Source organism: Aythya marila (genome assembly GCF_965140915.1).
Source record: "Aythya marila genome assembly, chromosome: 1".
Classification (NCBI taxonomy): domain Eukaryota; kingdom Metazoa; phylum Chordata; class Aves; order Anseriformes; family Anatidae; genus Aythya; species Aythya marila.
Window position 1 is genome coordinate 855,446 of NC_139042.1, and position 22,000 is coordinate 877,445.

At 69.5% G+C, this 22,000-nt stretch overlaps 2 protein-coding genes across 4 annotated transcripts; one reads left to right on the plus strand and one right to left on the minus strand.

The window, feature by feature from the left end:
- Positions 1 to 4,171: 4,171 nt before the first annotated feature.
- On the plus strand, positions 4,172 to 14,208 carry INPPL1 (inositol polyphosphate phosphatase like 1; the record flags this gene model as incomplete). Its single annotated transcript, XM_082784637.1, has 28 exons — positions 4,172 to 4,217; positions 4,389 to 4,561; positions 5,047 to 5,197; positions 5,289 to 5,409; positions 6,073 to 6,210; positions 6,291 to 6,381; positions 6,562 to 6,651; positions 6,733 to 6,831; positions 6,957 to 7,107; positions 7,249 to 7,355; positions 7,475 to 7,577; positions 7,669 to 7,865; positions 8,194 to 8,311; positions 9,264 to 9,360; positions 9,512 to 9,650; positions 9,750 to 9,849; positions 9,934 to 10,022; positions 10,118 to 10,199; positions 10,292 to 10,381; positions 10,501 to 10,614; positions 10,702 to 10,790; positions 10,886 to 10,973; positions 11,071 to 11,226; positions 11,325 to 11,409; positions 11,567 to 11,716; positions 11,833 to 12,517; positions 13,593 to 13,723; positions 13,818 to 14,208. 28 exons carry the CDS (start codon positions 4,172 to 4,174, stop codon positions 13,906 to 13,908), a joined length of 3,771 nt encoding a protein of 1,256 aa, XP_082640763.1. The 3' UTR covers positions 13,909 to 14,208.
- Positions 14,209 to 16,865: 2,657 nt separating this feature from the next.
- PHOX2A (paired like homeobox 2A) lies at positions 16,866 to 21,558 on the minus strand. Of its 3 annotated transcripts, none has more exons than XM_082751393.1 (3): positions 21,273 to 21,558; positions 20,188 to 20,375; positions 16,866 to 17,320 (listed from the first exon to the last, which is right to left on the minus strand). In XM_082751393.1, exons 1-3 carry the CDS (start codon positions 21,490 to 21,492, stop codon positions 16,871 to 16,873), a joined length of 858 nt encoding a protein of 285 aa, XP_082607519.1. In that variant the 5' UTR covers positions 21,493 to 21,558; the 3' UTR covers positions 16,866 to 16,870. The 3 variants fall into 3 exon arrangements, with proteins under 3 accessions (XP_082607519.1, XP_082607518.1, XP_082607517.1); XM_082751392.1 differs by having other exon boundaries at positions 16,866 to 17,344; XM_082751391.1 differs by having other exon boundaries at positions 16,866 to 17,401.
- Between the last annotated feature and the right edge of the window lie 442 nt (positions 21,559 to 22,000).

Consider the following 22,000-nt stretch of genomic DNA (forward strand, 5'->3'; position numbering starts at 1 on the left):
GAACGGGGAACGGGGGGGAGAATGGGGAATGGGGGGGGACGGGGAGGGAACAGGGGGATCGGGGGGAACGGGGCATGGGGGGGTGCACCGGGAACCGGAGGGGAGAATGGGACCGGGGGGGGACCGGGGGGAGAACGGGACATGGGGGGGGCACTGGGGGGGGCACCGGGAACCGGGGGGGTAACGGGGAACGGGGAGGGAATGGGGAACGGGGGGAGAACGGGGGGACCGGGGCATGGGGGGGCAACGGGGGGGGAACGGGGATCGGGGGGGGGGGGGAACGGGGAGGGAATGGGACTAGGGGGGAGAACAGGCACCGGGGGGGCACCGCGAAACGGGGGGTGAATGGGGAGGGAACGGGGGGAACGGGGATAACGGGGGGGCAACGAGGAACATGGGGGGCACCGGGAACAGGGGGGGAAACGGGGAGGGAATGGGGAACGGGGGGGAGAATGGGACCAGGGAGGGACCGGGGGGAGAACGGGACATGGGGGGGCACTGGGGGGCACCGGGGGGAACGGGACTTGGGGGGAGAATGGGACCCAGAGGGGAGATTGGGACCCGGGGGGGCAAATGGGACCGGGACCAGGACTTTGGGGGGCCGACGGGCACCGGGGGGGGAAAGAGGGGACCGGGGCATGGGGGGGCACGGGGGGCACTGGGGGGAACGGGGCTCGGGGGGAGATTGGGAATCGGGGGGCTAACGGGACCCGGGGGGGTAATGAGAGCTTGGGGGGCAGAACGGGACCGGGATTGGGATCAGGACCTTGGGGGGGTGATCGGGACCCGGGGGGGTGAATGGGAGACAGGGGGAGATCGGGACTTGGGGGGGTTTAATGAGACCCGGGGGGGTAAACGGACCAGGACCGGGATTGGGATCCAGGGGGGTGATTGGGACCTGGGGGGGGATCGGCCCCACAGGGGGGTAACGGCACCGGGGGGTGCCAGGGGGGCACCAGGCACTGGGGGGGGGTCACTGGCACCCAGGGGCTTGGTGAGAAAATGGGGGGGGGGCACACATGGGGGGGTTACCGGCAATTGGGGGGCATGGGGGGCACTGGGTATGGGGGCTGCTGGTGTTATGGGGGACCCGGCACTGGGGGGGGAACGGGCACAGTTTGGGGCTGGGGGTGATGGGCATGGGGGTGATGGGCATGGGGGGGGGCCCCCCCAGAGCCCCCCCGGTTGGGATCAGATGGGTGCCAGGATCCCAACTGGATCCCAACCAGCACCTGGGGTCCTTTTGGGGTCTTGTGGGGGGGGTCTCCCCCACCCCCTTCCCTCCTGGGTGGGGGGGGCAGCGTGGGGACACCGAGGCAGGGGACAGCTGGGACGGGCCTGACCCCGGCGGCTGGCTGGGGGTCCGCCAGGGTGGCCACCCCACGGGGCCACCCCACGGGGCCACCAGGACGCAGGGCCACCCGTGGGGGGGCCCTGTGGCATCGCCCCCCTCCCCGGGCTGCGGGGACGTTGTGCCACCCGCCACGGGCGCACGGTGCCCCCGGGGCAAGCGCCGTGAGCGGGGTGGGGGTCCCTTGGGTGGCCACCCCACGTCCCCACGGTGCCACCACCCTACCCGCTGGCCTCGGGGCACCACCCCGCGTGGTGAGGGGGGGGCCAGGCCGACCCCAAACCCCTCGGCACAGCCCGGGGCCGGGGTGGCCCGGCCGTGGCACGCGCCGGGGACGCTCGGGGCCGGGCACCTTGATGTGGTTTTTGGGGCAGGCGGCGCCGCGTGGCGGCGAGGGCGCCTGGGAAGGAGCCCGTGGGCGACGGCTGCGTGGGGCAAACGGGGCAAAACCCCACGGGGGAAGCAGCGGGGACGGCGTGGGGTCGCCGCCAGCCCTGCCCCGGGGGCGCACCTTTGGGTGCCGCGGTCACGGCACGTGGCCCCCTCCCCGGGGCTGGCCTGGCCGTGGGCTCCTGCGGGGTCAGCTCCTGGCCACGTGGCCACCACGGCGCCTCCTGCCCTGCCTTGGTGGGACCACGGTGTGTGTCCCCCCCCCCCAGGTTTGGCGGTGTCCCCCCCCCCTCCCCAGCCACGCACCCTCACCGTGCTGCCACCCCCCTACCCACGGGCACCCTCACCCCATGGGCACCCCCCCTGTGCCACCCGGGCTCCCCCTCTCCGAGCCCCCAGCCCCAGGGTGTGTGTGTGTGTGTTTTGGGGGGGGGTCTGGGCCCCCCCCTTCCCGGCTGCCCGGCCCCAGAGAGCGGCTGGGGGCCTAAAAATAGCTGCGGGGGCAGGAGGAGGAAGGGGAACTGCGCCGGGATCCCGGCAGCGCCGGCTTCCTTTAACCCTGCCGCCGGCACCGGCCGCCGTGGCGCTCCCCGTGCCGGGTGCCGTGGGTGCTGGCGGTGCTACCGGGGGGGGGGCCCGGTGCTGGGGACCCCCCCCCCCTCCGGCTGCTTTTGGGGCGAGCGGTGGCGTTTGGGGTCCCCGTGGGGGTCCCCTTGGGGCGGTGGGGCCAGGCTCGAGCCCCCCCCCTCTCCGGTGATTAACGGGGAATAACGCACCGGGGACCCTCGGAGCGGGGACCCCCGGGGGTGTGACCTCCCCACCCTTGGGTGCTGGGGGATGTTGTGGGGTGAGGGCGGCTCGGGGGGGGCCGCAGCAGGGTGCCGGGGGGGCCCCGTGTCCGGCCGTGTGCCCACATAAAGGCTCTTTGTGCGGCTCCCCGGCCGCCAGGATTAGTCACAGAGACGGCCACGAGCGCAGCGGGGCTGAGCCGAGGGGGAGGGGGCTGCCCTGAGCCCCCCCCGGGACCCCCCCGGACCGACCCCTGTGAGGGGGGGTCCCTTACACCTCCCCGTGCGCCCCCCCTTCCCGCTGGGGGTCCTGGTGTGGAGCTCGGGGCTCCCCATGGAGACCCCTTGAGACCCCCCCCAGCTGGGGCTCTCTGTGTGCCCCCCCCCCGGGATTTCCTGCGTGGAGCCCCCTGACCCCAGTGTGGGGTTCCCCGTGTGCCTCCCACCTCTGTCCCCCCCCCAAATCTGGGGTCCCCCCCTTGTAGCCACCCAGGATCTCAGCTGGGGCTCCCCATGTGCCCCCCTTTGCCCCCCCAGCAGGGTTTCCCATGCAGGACCCCCTCTCCAAATCTGGGGGGGGTTCCCCATGTCCCAACCAGGGCTCCCCATGGCTGTTGGGGGGTGGGGTTCAGGTGTGGGGGGGCTGATTTGGGACCACTGGCTCCTGCAGCCCCCCCAGCACTGACACCTTGGGGCTGTTCCTGCCTCCGGAGGCGGAATAACCCCCCGTGCTGGGGGGGGGGGGGGCTAAGGAACGGGGGGGTCCTTTTATTATGGGGGTGCTTGTGGCACTGGAGGGGCATCAAGGGGCATGGGGGGGGTGCCCTGGGGGCACCCTGCTGCACGGTGACCCCAAACACCCCCAGCTCTGCCCCAGGACACCTCGTCCTCCCCTTGCGCCCTGGTGGCACCAGGACAGTGCCATGGGGACAGCTCCTGCCCCGGTGGCCCCAGTGGCCCCAGTGGCCACCCCCCAGCCCCGTGGCCGGGCCGTGTCCCTCTACCCGGTGGCCCTGGCACGGTGACACCCTCCCGGTCACCTCTGCACGTCCCGTGGCCGGGGGCCAGCCCGGGAGCCACCGTCCCAACCACCGGCACCGGGGGACGGCCACCAACGGCAGCACCCTGGGGGGGGTCCTGAGTGCCGGGGTCTTGGCATGGGGGTGTCCCCCCCCCTGTGTCCCTCTGCATCCCGCAGGGCTCGGCCGTCCCGTGGCTCCCCCGTCCCCGCAGGGTTTATTTTGGTGCGGCGTTTCGGTGCCAGCCGTATTTTTAGAGTTCCTTCCGGGAGCGTGGGGCGAGGCGCTGGCGGGACGGCCCCCGTGGCACGCGGAGAGACCGCGACGGCCACCTCGGGGGGCCACCCGGGGTGAGGGGGGGGGGGGGTCTGCTTGGGGGTCTAAAGGGGGGGGGGTGTCACCCCCTGCAGCGCCGCAGCCGAGCGTCCCGCGTGGGCAGCACCCGCGGGGAGCGCACGGTGGGCGCGGGGTCCCCCCCCTCCCCATGGCTCCGGCACCCCCGTCTCTCATCGGCGCCCGTCACCCCCTGCCCCGGGATCGTGGCCCCGGTTCCTGTGCGCTTCCAGGGGAAAGCAGATTGCTTCCTGGCCGCCCGCTGCCAGCGGCTCCCTGCCCGTTTCGGGATGTGCACGGCCCCGCTGCGTGGCCTGGGGATATGGGGAGAGCCTGGTGCGTGCCCCCCCCTTGGGGAGAGGGCTCTGGGGGAGGGCAGGAGCCCCCCGTGAGCTGCGCTGAGGCCGGGCAGCTCGTTGCACGAGGTGCTGGTGCCGGAGCTGAGCGAGCGCACCCGGCTTTGTGTTTGGGGCTCCCCGCCCGGCTGGTGGCACGGGGTGCCCGCAGGACGGGGTCTGCTGCTCCCCCTGATTTTGGGGGACCCCGCAGGCCGCGGGAGGTGGCCGAGCTCCCGCGGGGGTCCCCATCCTGACGCCTGCTCCTCGGCTCCCTGCAGGTTCCAGAAGCACGTCCACACGTACCGCATCCTGCCCGACGACGAGGACTTCTTGGCCGTGCAGGTGGGCGGCACGGGGACACCGCGGGGACCCCCGGGGACACCCCACCAGCGGGGGCTGGACATCACCAAAGGGTCTGGGGGCGCTCGGCGGAGCGGGGGACCCCCGCTGTGCTCCTGTTTGCACAGGGTGGGGGCCTCCGGGGGCTCCCTGCCTGGTGAGGGGGGGTGCAGGGCTCGTCCCCGTGCCACGAGCGCACGGCCTCGCGGCGCAGCCGGGCGCCTCGGCGCTGCTGCTCTTGGCCGGCCCCGCGCCGCCGCGTATTTTTAGAGCAACAGAAGCCCCTTTGTGCCGAGCGGGCAGACAGGAAAGAGCCGCCCCCGGCAGGGAGGAGGCAGCGGGATGGCTGCCGGCCGGGCTCCGGCTGCGTGCTCCCCGTGCTGTGCCAGCCGGCGTGGCCGGCGCCCCCGTCCCCGTCCCCGTCCCGGCCTCACCGCGCGCCCCAGGCACCCCAAAACGGGGCGGTGACGGTGGCCGTGTCCCCGCAGACGTCGCAGGGCGTGCAGGTGAGGCGCTTCAAGACGCTGAGCGAGCTGATCGCCCTGTACCTGCAGCCCAACCAGGGGCTGGTCTGCACCCTGCTCTTCGCCGTCGAGAGGGAGAAGGAGAAGGAGAGCGCGGAGGACAGGGACTACTCGGGTACGCGGGGCGGCCCCTCTAATACCCCCCCCCCCACCCCGGGGGTCCCTGTGCCCGCCGGTGCCGTGACGCCCACCCCGCTGCCTTGCAGATGGCGAGGACGAGAAGCCCCCCCTGCCCCCGCGCTCCGGCTCCAGCAGCTTCTCGGGTTCCTCCGTGGGGCTCAGCCCCGGCAGCCCGGGGCCGGTGGTGCCCGAGGCGGCGGCGGAGAGGTGAGGAGCCACGACCCCACGGTGTCACCATGCCCGTCCCCATGTCCCCACGGTGTCATCATGCCTGTCCCCATGTCCCCAGGGCGTCACCGTGCCCGTCCCCACGTCCCCACCGTGTCACTGTGCCCATCCCCATGTCCCCACAGTGTCACCATGCCCGTCCCCACATCCCCATGGTGTCACCGTGCCCGTCCCCACACCCCCCAGGGCATCACCATGCCCATCCCCATGTCCCCACGGTGTCACCGTGCCCATCCCCACGTCCCCAGGGTGTCACCATGCCCATCCCCATATCCCCATGGTGTCACCGTGCCCGTCCCCACACCCCCCAGGGCATCACCATGCCCATCCTCACGTCCCCACGGTGTCACCGTGCCCATCCCCATGTGCCCAGGGCGTCACCGTGCCCGTCCCCATGTCCCCACGGCGTCACCGTGCCCATCCCCACATCCCCACAGTGTCACCATGCTCATCCCCATGTCCCCACAGTGTCACCATGCCCGTCCCCACATCCCCATGGTGTCACCGTGCCCGTCCCCACACCCCCCAGGGCATCACCATGCCCATCCCCATGTCCCCACGGTGTCACCGTGCCCGTCCCCACATCCCCACGGTGTCACCATGCCCGTCCCTGCTGTGTCCCTCACCCGGCTCCCCCCGCAGCACCAACGGCCTCACCAGCATCTCCCACGAGTACCTGAAGGGCAGCTACACGCTGGACCTGGAGGCGGTGAAGGCGGGGGCCAGCAGCCTGCCCCACCTCAACAAGACCCTGGTCACCTCCTGCAAGCGGCTGCACAGGTGGGCGCCGCGTGCTGGGGACGGACGGGCGGACAGACGGACGTTGTGCCACCTCACTGACTCCCGTCCTCTCCCTGCAGCGAGGTGGACAAGGTGCTGGCGGGGCTGGAGATCCTCTCCAAGGTGTTCGACCAGCAGAGCTCCCCCATGGTCTCCAAAATCCTGCAGCAGGTGAGGGGGCGAGGGCGCGGGGGCGCGGCGGTGGCTCCCCGGGGTCCCCTGGGGCAGGCTGAGGTGCCCACGGTGCCCACAGCACTTGGGTGGCAGGGAGGTGCCCCCAGGGGGGTTGGGGTGGTGGGTGCTGGGGGCTGGGGGTCCCGTCTGGGGGCTGTGACACCCCGGGGCTTCCAGACGGCGCCGCAGAGCGGGGAGCAGGAGCTGGAGAGCCTGGTGCTGAAGCTGTCCGTGCTGAAGGATTTCCTCTCCAGCATCGAGAAGAAGGTGAGCTTTGGGGTGGGCGGCCGTGCCGGGGGGGCCGGGCAGGGGCTGGGAGCTCACGGCCATGCTCGGCTTTTCCCCCAGGCGCTCAAAGCCCTGCAGGAGATGAGCTCGGCCACCCCGGCCCCCCCGGCGCAGCCCCTCTCCCGCAAAGCCAAGAGCATCCCCGTGCAGACCTTCGAGGTGAGTCCCGGGAGCGTGGTACCCGAGGGGACATCCCCAGCCCCGGGGGGACGTCCCCAGCCCCCACCTGGCTCCAGGGGGACCTCCCCGGGCTGGCAGCCTCAGCACCCAGTGCCCACCCGCAGGTGAAGCTGGACGTCACCCTGGGGGACCTGACCAAGATCGGCAAGTCGCAGAAGTACACGCTGAGCGTGGACGTGGAGGGCGGCAAGCTGGTGGTGCTGAAGAAGCAGAAGGACTCGCAGGAGGACTGGAACACCTTCACCCACGACAAGAGTGAGCGGGGCCCCTGGGCGCAGCGCTGCGTGCTGCTGGTGGTGGTTTTGGCGATCCTCGGCACCCCGCAGTGGTCTGGACACCCCCCCCCCCACGGAGCTCGGCACCTCTCTGATTCCCCTCTGCCTCCCCCCACCCCAGTCCGGCAGCTGATCAAGTCGCAGCGGGTGCAGAACAAGCTGGGCATCGTCTTCGAGAAGGAGAAGGACAAGACGCAGCGCAAGGACTTCGTCTTCGTCAGCGCCCGGGTGCGTGGGGTTCCCAGGGGGTGGTGGGCACGGGGGGGGCATCACCGGTCCCTGTGGGGCTGGGGGCTGCTCGCCGCAGTGTGGGGGTGCAGGGGGGCTCACCGCCTGCCCCCCCCCAGAAGCGGGAGGCTTTCTGCCAGCTGCTGCAGCTGATGAAGAACAAGCACTCGCACCAGGACGAGCCCGACATGATCTCCATCTTCATCGGCACCTGGAACATGGGTGAGCGGGGCCACGGCTCCCGTGCCTGGGGGGGCTGCAAGGGCTGAGCGTGGGCAGCCCCCCCCCTCTGACTGTGCCCCCCCCTCCACAGGCAGCGTTCCCCCGCCCAAGAGCATCACCTCCTGGTTCACCTCCAAGGGGCTGGGCAAGACGCTGGACGAGGTGACGGTCAGCATCCCCCACGACATCTACGTCTTCGGCACGCAGGAGAACTCCATGGGGGACAAGGAGTGGGTGGATTTCCTCCGTGCCGTGCTCAAGGACTTCACCGAGATCGAGTACCGCCCGGTAGGAGCCCCCTGCCCCCCCCCCCAGGGAGCCGGGGGTACCCTGGCTGTGCCGGCACCGGGTGCTTCGGGGCGGGCGCACGCGGTGCTGGGGTGCTTGGAGCTGTCGTGGTCCCCGGTGCTGTGGCCATCCCCTGCCACTGCTCATTTGCCACGTGGCAGGAGCCCACCTTTGGGTGCAGGAGGCAGTGGAGGGGGCTGCTGGCAGCGTGGGTGCAGCCGGGGGGTGGCTGTGTTGGCGCCCGGCGCGCACCGCGGTCACGGCTCGGGGCGGGGGGTCCCTCTCCACGGGGTGTCCTCCTTGGGGTCTCACGGCCCGCGGCCCCCAGGTGGCCATGCAGTCCCTGTGGAACATCAAAGTGGTGGTGCTGGTGAAGCCAGAGCATGAGAACCGCATCAGCCACGTCAGCACCTCCAGCGTCAAGACGGGGATCGCCAACACGCTGGGTAGGTGTCGGGGCGCGCGCCCGGGTGTTGCTGCTCGGGGCACGAGTGCCTGGCACCGGGGGGGCTCCAGGGGCACGTGTGTTGCACGGGGAGGGCTCTGGGTGTGCATGCATGGCACGAGGCAGGGCTTTGGTGTGCGTGCGTTGCATGAGGTGGGGCCCAGGTGTGTGTACATCACCTGGGGAGTGCTCTGGGCACACGTGTGTTGCACAGGGAGTGCTCTGGGCACGTGTGCACTGCACGAGGCAGGGTTTTGGTGCGTGTGCATTGCTCACAGTGGAGCCCCAATGTGTGTACATCACCCAGGGAGTGCTCTGGGTGCACGTGTCTTGCACAGGCAGGGCTCTGGGCACATGTGCATTGCATGAGGCAGGGTTTTAGTGAGTGTGCATTACATGAGGTGGAGCCCTGGTGCGTGTACACCACCTGGGGAGCACTTTGGGCACACGTGTGTTGCACAGGGAGTTCTCTGGGTGCACGTGTGTTGCACGGGGAGGGCTCTGGGTGTGCATGCACTGCACGAGGCAGGACTTTGGTGTGTGTGTGTTGCACCAGGTGGGGCCTAGGTGCGTGTACACCACCTGGGGAGTGCTCTGGGCACGCTTGTGTTGCACAGGGAGCGCTCTGGGCACACGTGTGTTGCACGGGGAGGGCTCTGGGCATGTGTGCATTGCACAAGGCAGGGTTTTGGTGCGTGTGCATTGCACAAGGTGGAGCCCTGCTGTGTGTACACCACCTGGGGAGCGCTCTGGGTGCACGTGTGTTGCACAGGGAGGTCTCTGGGCACGTGTGCATTGCACAAGGATGGCTTTGGGCACACGCTCTCGGCACAGCGCACCCCGTGCAAACCATCCCAGTGGGCACCGTGGCCCCACCAGAACCCGGGGGCACCTCCCCACCACCAGCGCCATGGCCTGGCCCGATCCTAACCCCCGTCCTCCTCTCCCCGCAGGCAACAAGGGCGCCGTGGGCGTCTCCTTCATGTTCAACGGCACCTCCTTCGGCTTCGTCAACTGCCACCTCACCTCGGGCAACGAGAAGACGGCGAGGTGAGGGGGGCGTCCCCGCGCGGGGACCGCCGAGAGGGACCGGCACGGGGCTGGGTGGGGGGCTGCAGAGGTCCCCAGGGGGGGCGTGCAGGCTCTTGCACACGTGTGCCAGGTGTATGCACTGATGTCCCTGTGCCTGCTTCCCCGGCAGGAGGAACCAGAACTACCTGGACATCCTGCGGCTGCTCTCGCTGGGGGACAAGCAGCTCAGCTCCTTCGACATCTCGCTGCGCTTCACCCACCTCTTCTGGTTCGGGGACCTCAACTACCGCCTGGACATGGACATCCAGGTGCTGGGGGGCCGCGGGGTGGCCGTTGGGGGCCGGGGGGCTGCCCGCGTGTCCTCCCCCTCCCCGTGCCAGCCCCTTCTGCCCTGCTCTGCCCCGCAGGAGATCCTCAACTACATCAGCCGCAAGGAGTTCGAGCCGCTGCTCAAGGTGGATCAGCTCAACCTGGAGAAGGAGAAGCACAAGGTTTTCCTGCGATTCGGTGAGGGAGAGGAGCCGGGGGGGTCACTGGGTGATGGGGGGGTGGCTCCAGGCCCCCCCTGACCCCCCAAATCCCCTCTGGCAGCCGAGGAGGAGATCACCTTCCCCCCCACGTACCGCTACGAGCGCGGCTCGCGGGACACCTACGTGTGGCACAAGCAGAAGCCCACGGGGGTAGGTGCTGGATGAGGGTGGGGGCCCCCCAGGCGGGTTTTGCCTTAATCCCATCCTTTTTCCCCCCAAAAAAACCCCATCTGGTGCCCGTCCAGGTCCGCACCAACGTCCCGTCCTGGTGCGACCGCATCCTCTGGAAGTCCTACCCCGAGACCCACGTCAACTGCAACGCCTACGGTGAGAGGGGGGGGGGCAAGGGACAGGCACTGGGGACAGGCCACCCCCCCCCTGCGGGGACAGGCCACCCGAGCTGTCCCCTCCTGCCGCAGGGTGCACAGACGACATCATGACCAGCGACCACTCGCCCGTTTTCGGCTCCTTCGAGGTGGGGGTGACGTCCCAGTTCGTCTCCAAGAAAGGTGGGGGCGCCCCTTACACCCCTGCACCCCCCAATGGGTGCCCGCGGGTGGCCTGTCCCCACCCCTGCGGGGACAAGGGGACGCCCCCGGGGGTCCCCACGGCTCCCCTCTCCCCGCAGGGCTCTCCAAATCCTCGGACCAGGCGTACATCGAGTTCGAGAGCATCGAGGCCATCGTGAAGACGGCGAGCCGCACCAAGTTCTTCATCGAGTTTTACTCCACCTGCCTGGAAGGTGAGCGCCGGGGGGGGGGTGAGGGGGGGCGTCCCGGGGTCGGGGGTCCCTGGGGGACCTGCTGGCACCGTGCTCTCCCCCTGGCAGAGTTCAAGAAGAGCTTCGAGAACGACAGCCAGAGCAGCGACAACATCAACTTCCTCAAGGTGCAGTGGTCGTCCCGGCAGCTCCCCACGGTGAGGGTCCCCGCTGGCGCACGGGGCCGAGCTGGGGGGGTTCGCGGGGGTCCCCTCCGTGCCCCCCACCACCCCCATCGTCCCCTCTCCCGCAGCTGAAGCCCATCCTCTCTGAGATCGAGTACCTGCAGGACCAGCACCTCCTGCTCACCGTCAAGTCCCTCGACGGCTACGAGTCCTACGGTGCGTAGCCGCCGGCGCGCTGCGCCCCTCGGGGACCTCGCACCCCTCATCCTGACAGCCCCCCCTCCCCAAATTTCACCCTCCCCGCGCCCTCCAGGTGAGTGTGTGATCGCGCTCAAGTCGATGATCGGCAGCACGGCGCAGCAGTTCCTCACCTACCTGGCCCACCGCGGCGAGGAGACCGGCAACATCCGCGGCTCCATGAAGGTGCGCGTGCCCGCCGAGCGCATGGGCACCCGCGAGCGGCTCTACGGTGAGCATGGGGGGGGGGCCCGGGGGGGGTTTTGGGGGGCTGGGGGGGGGTGTGGGGTCCCGCTCTGAGCCCCCTCCTCTTTCCCTGTCCCTTGGCAGAGTGGATCAGCGTTGATAAGGACGAGGCGGCGGCGGGCAAGGGGAAGGCGCCGCTGGGTGCCAGAGCCACGCAGGATTACGCCAAGTAAGGGGGGGCTTGGAGACCACCCTGGGGGGTTTGGGGGGGGTTCTGGGGGGGGCTGGGGGGGGCGGTGAGCATCGTGCAGGCAGAGCCCGGCGATGCTCAGAGCATCCCTGCGGGATGCAGCGCCATGCCCCGATGCTTCTCGCCCCCCCCCCAGGTCTGCGGGGAGGAAACCCACGGGGGCAGAGCCGCCTGCGGCCCCCCCGGCGAAGCCCCCCGAGGAGCCCGAGAAGGGCAGCGCCCCCCTGGCCGCCCGCCCCCCCGCCCCGCACCGCGGCACCTCCCGGGACGAGGCTGCGCCGAGCCGGTGAGCGCGGGCACGCGGAGAGGGGGGGGTCATGGTTAGGGTTAGGGTTAGGGGTCGGGGGGCACGCCGCAGCCCCCTGTGCCCCCCCCTTCCCAATCCCCCCTTTTTGCCCTCAGATCCAAGCCGGAGCCCTCAGCGGAGCCGTCGGGGGGGCCACTGAAAAACAGCTTCAACAACCCCGCCTACTACGTGCTGGAGGGGGTCCCCCACCAGCTGCTGGCCCCCGACACCCCCGGCAAGCCCCCCGTCCCCAAGGGCAAGGCGGGGGCCCCCGAACGCCGCCGGCACCCCTCGGCCGGGCCCCCCCCGCCCAGCCGCGCCGAGGAGAGCTCCTCGGACGAAGACCCCGGCCCCGGGGCTCTGCCCCCCCCCGATTTCCCCCCCCCACCCCTGCCCCGGGAGCTGGAGGTGGCCGAGACCCCCTTCTACGCCAGCGCCAAGGAGCTGCTGGGGGGCGCGTCCTGCGAGCCCCCCCCTCCCAAGCTGCACCCCAGACCCCCCCTGCCCACCGGGGCGGCCGGATTCGGGATGGAGACCCCCGGGGGGACCCCCCCGGGAGCCGGGGGGGGGCTGCGGGACGATCGCTCCTGCTCCGTGCTGCAGATGGCCAAGACGCTGAGCGAGGTGGACTACGGCAGGGGGCGGGAGGGGGGGGCACGGGGGGGTCCCCCCCCTCCCCAGCTGCTGGGTAAGGGGCGTCTGGAGCTGCCCCCCCGCTGCCTGCACCCCGATTTCGGCCGCCCCCTCGCCTTCCCCCCCCACTGCATCCGGGAGAGCATCGAGGAGGACCTGGCCGAGGAGGTGGGTTTTTTGGGGAGGGGGGGGGCACGGGGGGGGGACCCCCGGTTGTTTTTTTGGGGAGGTTGGTGGGTGGTGACAGCCCCCCCCCCCCATCTGGCTCTGTTCTTGGGGTGCTGGGAGGGTGGATGTGGGGTTTTTTTTTTGGGGGGGGGCAATAAGGGGTGGTTTGGGGGTGGTGTGATGGGGGCTGGGGGCGCAAAATTGAGCTGGGGATGGTGGGGGGGGGGCACAGCCCTGGGGGTCCCCAAGCAGCCCTGCCCAGGATGGAGTGGGGATGGGGGCTTTGGGGATGGGGGGTTTGGAGAATGGGTTTTTGGGGATGGGGGCTTTGGGGATGAGGGTTTTGGGGATGGGGTTTTGGGGGTTGGAGGTTTGGGGATGGGGGTTTTGGGGGATGGGCACTTTGGGGATGAGGTTTTGGGAATGGGGTTTCAGGGATGGGCATCTTGGGGATGGGGGTTTTGGGGATTTGGGGTTTTGGGGGATGAGGGTTTTGGGGATGGGGTTTGGGGGCTGGGGGCTTTGGGGATGGGGATTTGGGGAATTGGGGATTTGGGGATGCGGTTTGGGGGCTGGGGGCTTTGGGGCTGGGGGTTTTCGGGGAAGAGGCTTTGGGGAAGGGGTTTCAGCGATGGATGGGGGTCTAGGGGCTGGAGTTTGGGGAATGGGGTTTTGGGGGATGGGGGCTTTCGGGATGAGGTTTGGGGGGATGGGGTTTGGGGGCTTTGGGGTTTCGGGGAAGGGGGCTTTGGGGATGGGGTTTTCGGGGATGGGGTTTTTGGTGGATGGGGCTTTGGAGGATGGGGGCTTTGGGGATGGGGTTTTTGGGGGATGGGGCTTTGGGGATAGGAAGTGGGCGATGGGGATGTGGCACAGCAGAGGAGCACGGCACGGGGTGCGCCATCCCCACCGGCGCCAGCATGGGCGCACACCCTGCGCCCCATTTCCACCCCCCCGGCGCCCCCCTTTGCCCACCTTACACCCCCTTTGCCCACCTTACACCCCCTTTGCCCACCTTACACCCCCTTTTCCCCCCCTACACCCCCTTTTCCCCCCCCCTGCCCCCCCTTTCCAGGCTCTGTGCCAGGCGGGTCGCGGCGCGGGCGCCGGCGAGTCCAGCGTGGGCGAGTGGCTGCGGGCCATGGGGCTGGAGAGGTACGAGCAGGGGCTGCTGCACAACGGCTGGGACGACCTCGAGTTCCTCAGGTGGGGGCAATCCCGAGGTTGGGGACACCCAGGGGGGGGTCAGGGGGTCACCGGGTGCCTGACCCCTGCGCCCCCCCCCTCCCCAATTCGGCAGCGATATCACGGAGGAGGACCTGGAGGAGGCTGGCGTCCTCGACCCCGGCCACAAGCGCGTCCTCTTGGAGAGCCTGCAGCTCAGAAAGTAGCCACCGGGGACCCCCCCGGGGACCCCCCCATCACAAGCAGCCCCCCCCCATCACCAGCAGCCCCCCCCCATCACCAGCAGCCCCCCCCCAGGGCATTGGGGTGACACCAGGGGGGCAGCGGGGGGCAAAGCAGAGGGGCGAGGGGCGGCGGGTGCTGGTCAGACAATTTCACGGGGGGGTCCCTAAAGTGGGGCCCCCCCCCCCCAGCGTTTTAAGTTATTTCTTATTTATTGGGAGAAGGGGCACGCGCTCAGCCGGGGGTGGTCCTGCTTTTTTGTTTTTTTTTTTTGAGGGGGGTTGGGGGGGGGATTAGGGGGAGCCCTGGGGGTGTCCGGAGAGGGTTGGGTGCCCCCTGCTCCCAGTGCAGCCCCCGGCAGGGAGGAAGAGGAGGAGGAGGAAGAGGAGGAGGAAGAAGAGGTCCCATTACAGCCCGGTGCGTGCAGGGCTGGTACCCAAGTGCCTTCTGATGCCGTGGGGGGGGCACCCACAGGGTGGGGGCACCCACGGAATGGGGATGGGGGCACCCACGGAATGGGGTACCCATGGAAAGGGGGCACCCCCCCACCCACTGCGTGCACCCAGGGGCTGGAGAGGCTCCCCCAGGTCCCCTGGGTGCCCCCCCCCACCCCGATGCTGGGTGTCCCCCCCCCACCCACCCCGAGCACCCCACCGGGGGTCTTTTGCCCCTCGCCCCCCCCCCTTGTGCCTCCGCGGTGCCCCCGCTGCGTTCGGTACTCCCGGCTCCGTCCCCTCCGTGGTGGCCGTGGGGAGGGTTTTTTGGGTTTTTTTTTTTGGGGGGGGGCTGCCAGCCGGCCCCTCACCAAGTGCCCTTCCCAGCTCAGCCCCCCCAAACCCCCCCAGGACCCCAAGCTGGGCCCCGGGGCCGTGCCTTGCCCCTTGGGGGGGGCGCACCCCGGGGCTCTGCCAGCCACAAGTGCCGGGGTTTGGGGGACTGGGGGGGGGGGCACGAAGCCACCCCCAGTGTCCCCCCCCCCCATTTTTTGCCCCCCCCTGCTCCGGCCGAGATGAAGGATGCGCCGGGCCGCCCCCCCGTTCAGCTTTAGCCCCGGGGGGCGTTTGGTGTGCCCCTAACCCTGCCAAGCCCCCCCCCCCCCCCCCCCCGTCGTGTCGTGCTCCGTGTTTCTTTTTTTTCCCTTTTTTTTCCCTTTTTTTCCCTGTTTTTTGTAAAATCACGAGCTATTTTTGTAACGTTTTAATTTAACGCCCCCCCCCCCGCGCCTCGCCCCCCGAGGAGAGGGGGCGAAGGGCGAGGATGAGGAGCTGCCCCCCCCCTCCCCCCCCGACCCCTGCCTGTACCCCCCCCCCTCCCCAAATAAACAGCCTCGTGTGCTCCATTCGCCTCCTGCTGTGGGACCCCCCCGCTGCCCCCCCCCCCCCCAGAGCCTTCTCCCAGTCAGCCCAGTTACTGGTCCCAGTGCAGCACAGCCCCTTTATACTGGTCCCAGTATGGCGCAGGATCCCTTAGACTGGTCGTACTGGTCCCGGGGGGGGGGGCGCACGACCTCTGTCCCCCCATCACTTCTGGGGGGGGGGGGTCCAGGTCCCTGCAGCTGCCCGGGGGGGTTTTGGGGCTTTTAATGGGGAAAATCTCAGTGCCCCCCCCCTCCCCAAAAAGGGTTTGGGGCCCCCCCCAAGAAGGGGTGAGGGGGGATTTGGGGGTGGGGGGGCCCCGCGGTGGCAGGGAGCCTGGGGGCTTCTTCAATAAATTAAGTTTTATTTGGATTAGTATAATTTGCAAACGGGTTCAATAAATTACAGAACAGTTAAAAAAAATAAAAATAAAATAAAATAAAATAAAGGAAAAAAAAAATAACAAAAAAACCCCAAACCAACCCCAAAACCTCATCCAGCAGCCGGAGAGGTCCCCGGGGAACCACCGCAATGGGGGGGGGGGGGTGAGGGCAGGGGGTGGCCGGGACCCCCCCGCCCCCCCAAAAAAAAACCCCAAATCCCAGTGCCTGTGCTGGGGAAGCTACACGGACACGCACACACACACACCCCTGGGGGGGGGGCCAGGGGGGGTCCCTGACCCGGATTTTTTTTTGGGGGGGGGCACCTTGGTGGGCACCACCCCTCGGTCACAGTGGCTCGGGGATGCTCGGCCCCATTCGCAGCCACCGCGGTTCCCAGCCCCCCCCCCAGCTCTGCCCTGTGCCCCCCCCCCAAACCCCATTGCCCCCCCCCCCGGGGTGGGTGAGGTGTGGGGGGGGGCTGTGCCCCCAGCCCCAGCGCGTGGAGGGGGGGGGCAGCTCCGTGTCCGTGGGCTGGGGGACCCCGGCATCGCCCCCCACAGCTGGGGGGTGCATTGCTTCCAGTGCCCCCCCCCCCAAAAAAAAAATTCAGCGCCGCTCCGAGCCCCCCCCCGCTACTCCCCCCCCCCCCAGCCCCTGGAATCCCGAACCCTAAAGTGCTGCCGAGCCCCCGGGATGGTGGGGAGAAATGGAGAGGGGGGTGGAATTGGGGGGGGGGCACGGTGTGACCCCCCCCCTCCGAAACGTGCAGGAGCGATGGGCACGCCTTGGGCACCTCGTCCGGGCTGGGGGTGGCTGCAGCCCCCCCCCCCAAAATTTGTCCTGGGGCTGCTGACCCCCCTGCTCCTGCAGCATCCGTGGTGCCGGCGGCACCCTGGGCAGGGGGCGCATGGGGCTGTGCCCCCCCCCCAAAAAAAAGGAGCATCCTGGGGGGGGTCCGGGTGAGGGTGGGGGGTCCCGCAGCCCCCGGGGAGCCAGGGTGGGGGTCCGGGGCTGCGCAGGGATGGGGACGTGGAGGGGGGGACCCGTCCTGCCCCCCGCCAGCAGCGTTTTGCGGGGCGTCACCGCGGGGTCCCCGGGGCGCTGGGGGAACGGGGGGGGGCGAGGGGCAGAAGAAGCTGGGCGGGCGAGGAAGAGGAGGAGGAGGAAGAAGAAGGGGAGGAAGGGGGGGGGGGGGGTGGAATTTTGGATCAGAAGAGGTTTGTCTTGAGGGCGTTGGGCTTCCTGTGGAAGGAGGAGAGGACGCCGGAGAAAGGTCCGGGCATGGCTTCGGCCGGCTGCCACGCTTTGAGCAGCTCGGCCGTGTTGGCGGCGCCGCCGCTGGTGCTGACCCCCGGCCACAGCGGCGCCTTCAGGGGCTGCGGGGGGTGCCCGGACCCCAAAGGCTGCCCCGCGCCCGGGCTGGGGCTCAGGCTACCCCCGGGGCTGCCCAGGTTGCCGGCTGCGGGCAGCGAGGCCGTGCTGTCGGGCGTGGGGCTGCAGTTCGACTCCTTGGACTCGTCGTCCTCCGAGGACGAGCGCGGCTCCGGTTTCTTGCTGGCGGCGCCCCCGCCGGTGCCCCCGCCGCCGGTGCCCGCGCCCTTGGCGTTGGCCGCGCGCTCCTGCTTGCGGAACTTGGCCCGGCGGTTCTGGAACCAGACCTGGGGGGCGAAGGGATGGGGATGGGGTGGGGATGGGGTGAGGATGGGGATGAGGTATGGATGGAGAGGGGGTGAGGATGAGAAAGAAGGAGATGGAGATGGGGTGGGGATGAGATGGGGATGGGGATGGGATGGGGATAGGGATGGGATGGGAATGGGGGTGGAAAAGGATGGGGATGGGAAAAAAATGGGGATGGGAAAAAAATGGGGATGGGGATGGGATGGGATGGAGATGGAGAGGGGATTGGGATGGGATGGGAATGAGATGGGGATGGGGATGGGGTGAGGATGGGGATGGAAAAGAATGGGGATGGAGATGGGATGAGGATGGGATGGGGATGGAGAGGGGATTGGGATGGGATGGGGATGAGATATAGATGGAAATGGGATGAGGATGGGAGTGGAAAAGAATGGGGATGGAGATGGGATGAGGATGAGGATGAGATAGAGTTGGGGATGGAATGGGGATTGGGATTGGGATGGGATGGGGATGAGATATAAATGGAGATGGGATGGGGATGGGAAGGAATGGGGATGGGGATGGGATGGAGATGGAGAGGGGATGGGATGGAGATGGAGAGGGGATGGGGATGGGGATGGGATGGGATGGGGATGGGGGTGGAAAAGGATGGGGATGGAGATGGGGATGGGGTAAGAATGGAGACGGGATTGGGATGGGATGGGGATGAGATATAGATGGAAATATGATGGGAATGGGGATGGGAAGGAATGGAGATGGAGATGGGGTGGGATGGGATGGGATGAGGATGGGGATGAGATGGGGATGGGGATGGGATAGAGGTGGGGATGGAGAGGGGATTGGGATGGGATGAGGATGGGAATGAGATATAGATGAAGATGGGATGAGGATGAGGATGGGAAAGAATGGAGATGGGGATGGGGTGGGATGGGGATGGGATAGAGGTGGGGATGGGTTGGGGATGGAGAGGGGATTGGGATGGGATGAGATGAGGATGGGGATGAGATACAGATGGAGATGGAATGGGATGGGGATGGGAAAGAACAGGGATGGGGATGGGGATGGGAAGGGGACAGGACAGGGTGGGACACACCAAGGCAAGCAGGTCAGGCGCCATCCCGGGGCCTGGTGCCCCCAAACCAGGACCGTGCTGGGGACGTGCACCCTGGGACACCCCCCACTAGGAGCCCAGCACTGACCCCAAATACACGGGGGGGGGGGGATTGGCTGCAGGCAGGCGATGGAAGCGGAGCATGCGAGGGCAGCGAGTGACGTGCCCGGCTGTGGGGGCACCCAGCAGGGGCTGTGGGGGGCTTAATGGGGGCTGCCCTCCCCCTGAATGCATTCAGCTCGGGGTGGAATCACCCAGACAGACCCAACACCACAATTCCTGTAGGTTCGGGGCGTGCTGGAGACCCCACAGCACAAACAGCTCTGCGGGAGTCTCGCCCCTGCTGCCGCTCACGGCCCCGCTGCCTGCACAGCCCCAACCGCAGCCGAAATCTTTTCCACAACGCCCCCGCTCCTGGCTCCGGGATGGCACCAGGGTGCGGTATTTCAAAGTTTCAGATGGTTATTTAATGAATTAAATAGTTAAATAAAATTTAAAATTAATTTTCTGAAAGCTCCGGGGCTCTCTGTGCGCTTTCCCTACTCGGCGCTCGTGCCGCAGCCCTGCACCAGCAGCGCTCTGCGGGGACACCCGGACGCGCACAGCCGGGGAGGGGGGCACTGCTGGGGACAGAGCCCCCCCGGCACATGCTCGCCCCCATCAACGTGCCAAAAACCAGATAATAAAAGGGCAAACAAAATAAATTTTCCTCTGCCCAACCCAGGCAGAGGAAAATTCCCGACGGCTCCGTCCCTGTGCCGGGAGCCAGGACCGGGTGCGCTGTGCCCCGAGCGGCACCGCAACGATTTTGCTCCTCCGCTCCCTGCTCTAGGGATCCCCCCCCAGCACCAGGCTCAGCCCCGCAGCCAAGCCCCGTCCTGTCCCCACGGCCAGCTGGGGATGTCACCGTCCCCCTGCACGGAGCTGGGAGCCAGCAGCCCCCCTGTCCCCCGGCTGCAGCGCCCATCCTGCCAGCAGGACACCGGGATGAAGGGCAGGCGGTGCCGGGGCTGAGCTGGGGGGGGGAACGCGCTGTGCCCCTGCCCCCAGGCTGCTCCATGGCACCGTGGGGGATGCAGCAGGGCAGGGGGGAGCGGGGTCCTAGAGGATCCTTCACCTCCTTCACCCCATTCCCGGTGCCCCCCCAGGTCCCTGCCCTTCGCACGGGGAAAGCCAAGGTTGTGCCAGACCCTGCCGCAGCCCACGGCCGGGACAGGAACCGCCACGGCTGCCAGCAGAGATGGAAACGCGGCTGCTTCCCACCCAGGAGACCCCCAGGGCTGGGGTCTTCCCACTGCGACAGCCGGGGTGGGGACCGAGGGTCCCCTCCTGCTGTGGGATGTGGCCCCTGGCCCCATCCGGAGGGGCTTGTGGTGACCGCAGGGTGCTCCAGCCCGCAACGCGCCCCTCGTCCCCGCACAGGCTGATGCTGCTCTGACAAATAAATTGCCCCCCCTGCTCTAATAAATAAATTGCTGATGGGAAACAGGTGGTGGAGCCAGGGCCACCTCCCTGCGCCCCATCACTGACTGTTTTTGGGGACTGCTCCGCACCACGGTCAGGGAAATGCTCCTGGTTTTACCAGGGAGACCGGCCCAGGGTCGGCGCACACTCGTGTTCAGCTGCAGCTCCCCGCACCGGGAATCAGCCCCGGGTCCCCGTTCCTTTGTCCAACACCTCCCAAAACCGGGGAGCAAAGCAGCAGGGTCCCAGCACTGTCCCCGAGCCCCCCGGGGCTCCACCAGGAGCTCCCTCGCCCCGTTCCCCGCAGCTCACCTGCACCCGCGCCTCGGTGAGGTCGATCTTGAGGGCCAGCTCCTCGCGCGTGTAGATGTCGGGGTAGTGCGTCTCGGCAAAGACCCTCTCCAGCTCCTTCAGCTGCGAGCTGGTGAACGTGGTCCGGATCCGCCGCTGCTTCCGCTTCTCGTTGATGCCCGACGGGTCCGAGAAGAATTTGTAGGGCACTGGGGAGGGAGAGGAGGGCGTGAGCGGGGTGGCACGGCGGGCAAGGCTGGGCGCACCGGGCTGGGCGCACCGGGAGGGGATGAGCCGGGAGGGGATGCACCAGGAGGGGATGCACCGGGCTGGGTGCACCGGGCAGGACCCGCTGATGAGAAGGAAGCACCGGGAGGGGATGCAGTGGGCAGGGACGCAGAGGGCAGGCTGATCTGAGCAGGGTGCACCAGGAGGGAATGCACCGTGCGGGGACCCGGTGGGAAGGGACCCGGCAGGAATTATGCACCGGGAGGGGATGCACCGGGCAGGGACGCACCGGGCAGGAGGCACCACGAAGGAACCCAGCGGGAAGGGACCCAAAGGGGAAAGGGAACAGGGCACGGATGCGCCGGGCAGGAGGCACCGGGCTGCGCCGGGCGGGACGCACAAGGCAGGAGGCACCGGGACGCACCGGGACGCACCGGGCAGGACGCAGCGGGTAGGGACCCGGCGCGCTCAGGGCGCTCCCGGTGCTCGGGCGCTGCCTCCCCGCGCCCCCCGTTCCCTTTCGTTCGTTGCCGCCGCCACCCTACGGCGGGGCGCGGGGCTCCGGGTGGCCCGGGCCGGTGGGAGCGGGGCCGGCGGGGAGCGCAGCCGGTGCCGGTGCCGGTGCCGGTGCCCGTGCCGGTGCCGGTCCCGGTGCCGGCAGCGCGGCCGCTTCGTTCGCGACTCCTCCGCGGGCAGCGCCCCGACGGCACCAACGAAAGCGGGGCTCGGCGAGGGGTCTCCCCGGCGGCGACCCCCTCCACGGGCGGCTGCGGGGCCGCCGCCGCTCGGGGCACCCCGGGGGCGCGTCGGGGGCGCGCGGGGGGCTCGGGGCGCGGGGGCTCGGCGGCCCCGACGGCTCGGCGGAGCCCGGCCGTTACCTGCCGAGTAGGGCGAGGGCTGGTGGTCGCGCAGGGCGCCCAGCGCGCAGTTGGCGGAGGCGAGGGGGGGGCAGGCCGGGCTGGCCCCGAAGCCGCCCCGCATGGGGCTGTACTGGAACGTGTTGGCCTGGCTGCAGGAGCTGAAGTCGTAGGCGGACGCCTCCATGGCCGCCACGCAGGAGTCGTACGAGTTGAGGTAGGAGTAGTCCATGGCGAACATGGAGCGGCGAGCGGAGGAGCCGCCGCCCGGCCCCGGTCCCGGCCCCGGCCCCGGCCGCCCCGGTTACCTCGGCCGCCTGCCCGCCGGCCCCGGCCGCCAAGCCCCCGGCCGCCGCTCCATGCACGGCCGCGCCCGCCCCGGGCCGCCGAGCCCCGTAATATACCGGCCCGGCGACGGGGAGACAATGGCTGGCGGCGTCGGGGGCTTTTGCATGACAATATCTCCCGGGGACCGCGGGCGCAGCAGGAGCGGGCGGAGCCGCCTCCCCCCGCCGCCCCCCGCCCTTAACCCTTCGTGGGCGCCCGCCCAGCCCGGCCCGGCCCCGAGCCCCGACGGGTGCCCGACCACCGGGAGAGCCCCCCCCGGACCCTCCCCGGACCCTCCCCGGAGCCCTCCCGGAGTCCCCCGCCCGGCCCCGCAGCGGCGCACGTCGGGGAGGCTGCGGGGGAGCGGCCCCGGCCTCGTCCCCACTCGTGTCCCCGAAGCCATCGGCCTCGCCATCCCCGGC

Coding starts and splice junctions, on each gene's coding strand:
- PHOX2A (XM_082751391.1), bottom strand. CDS start 21,492: ATGTTCGCCATGGACTACTCCTACCTCAACTCGTACGACTCCTGCGTG. Junction 20,376..21,272: donor GCCCTCGCCCTACTCGGCAG/GTAACGGCCGGG, acceptor CTCCCTCCCCAG/TGCCCTACAAATTCTTCTCG. Junction 17,402..20,187: donor TCACCGAGGCGCGGGTGCAG/GTGAGCTGCGGG, acceptor TCTCCTTCTTTC/TCATCCTCACCCCCTCTCCA.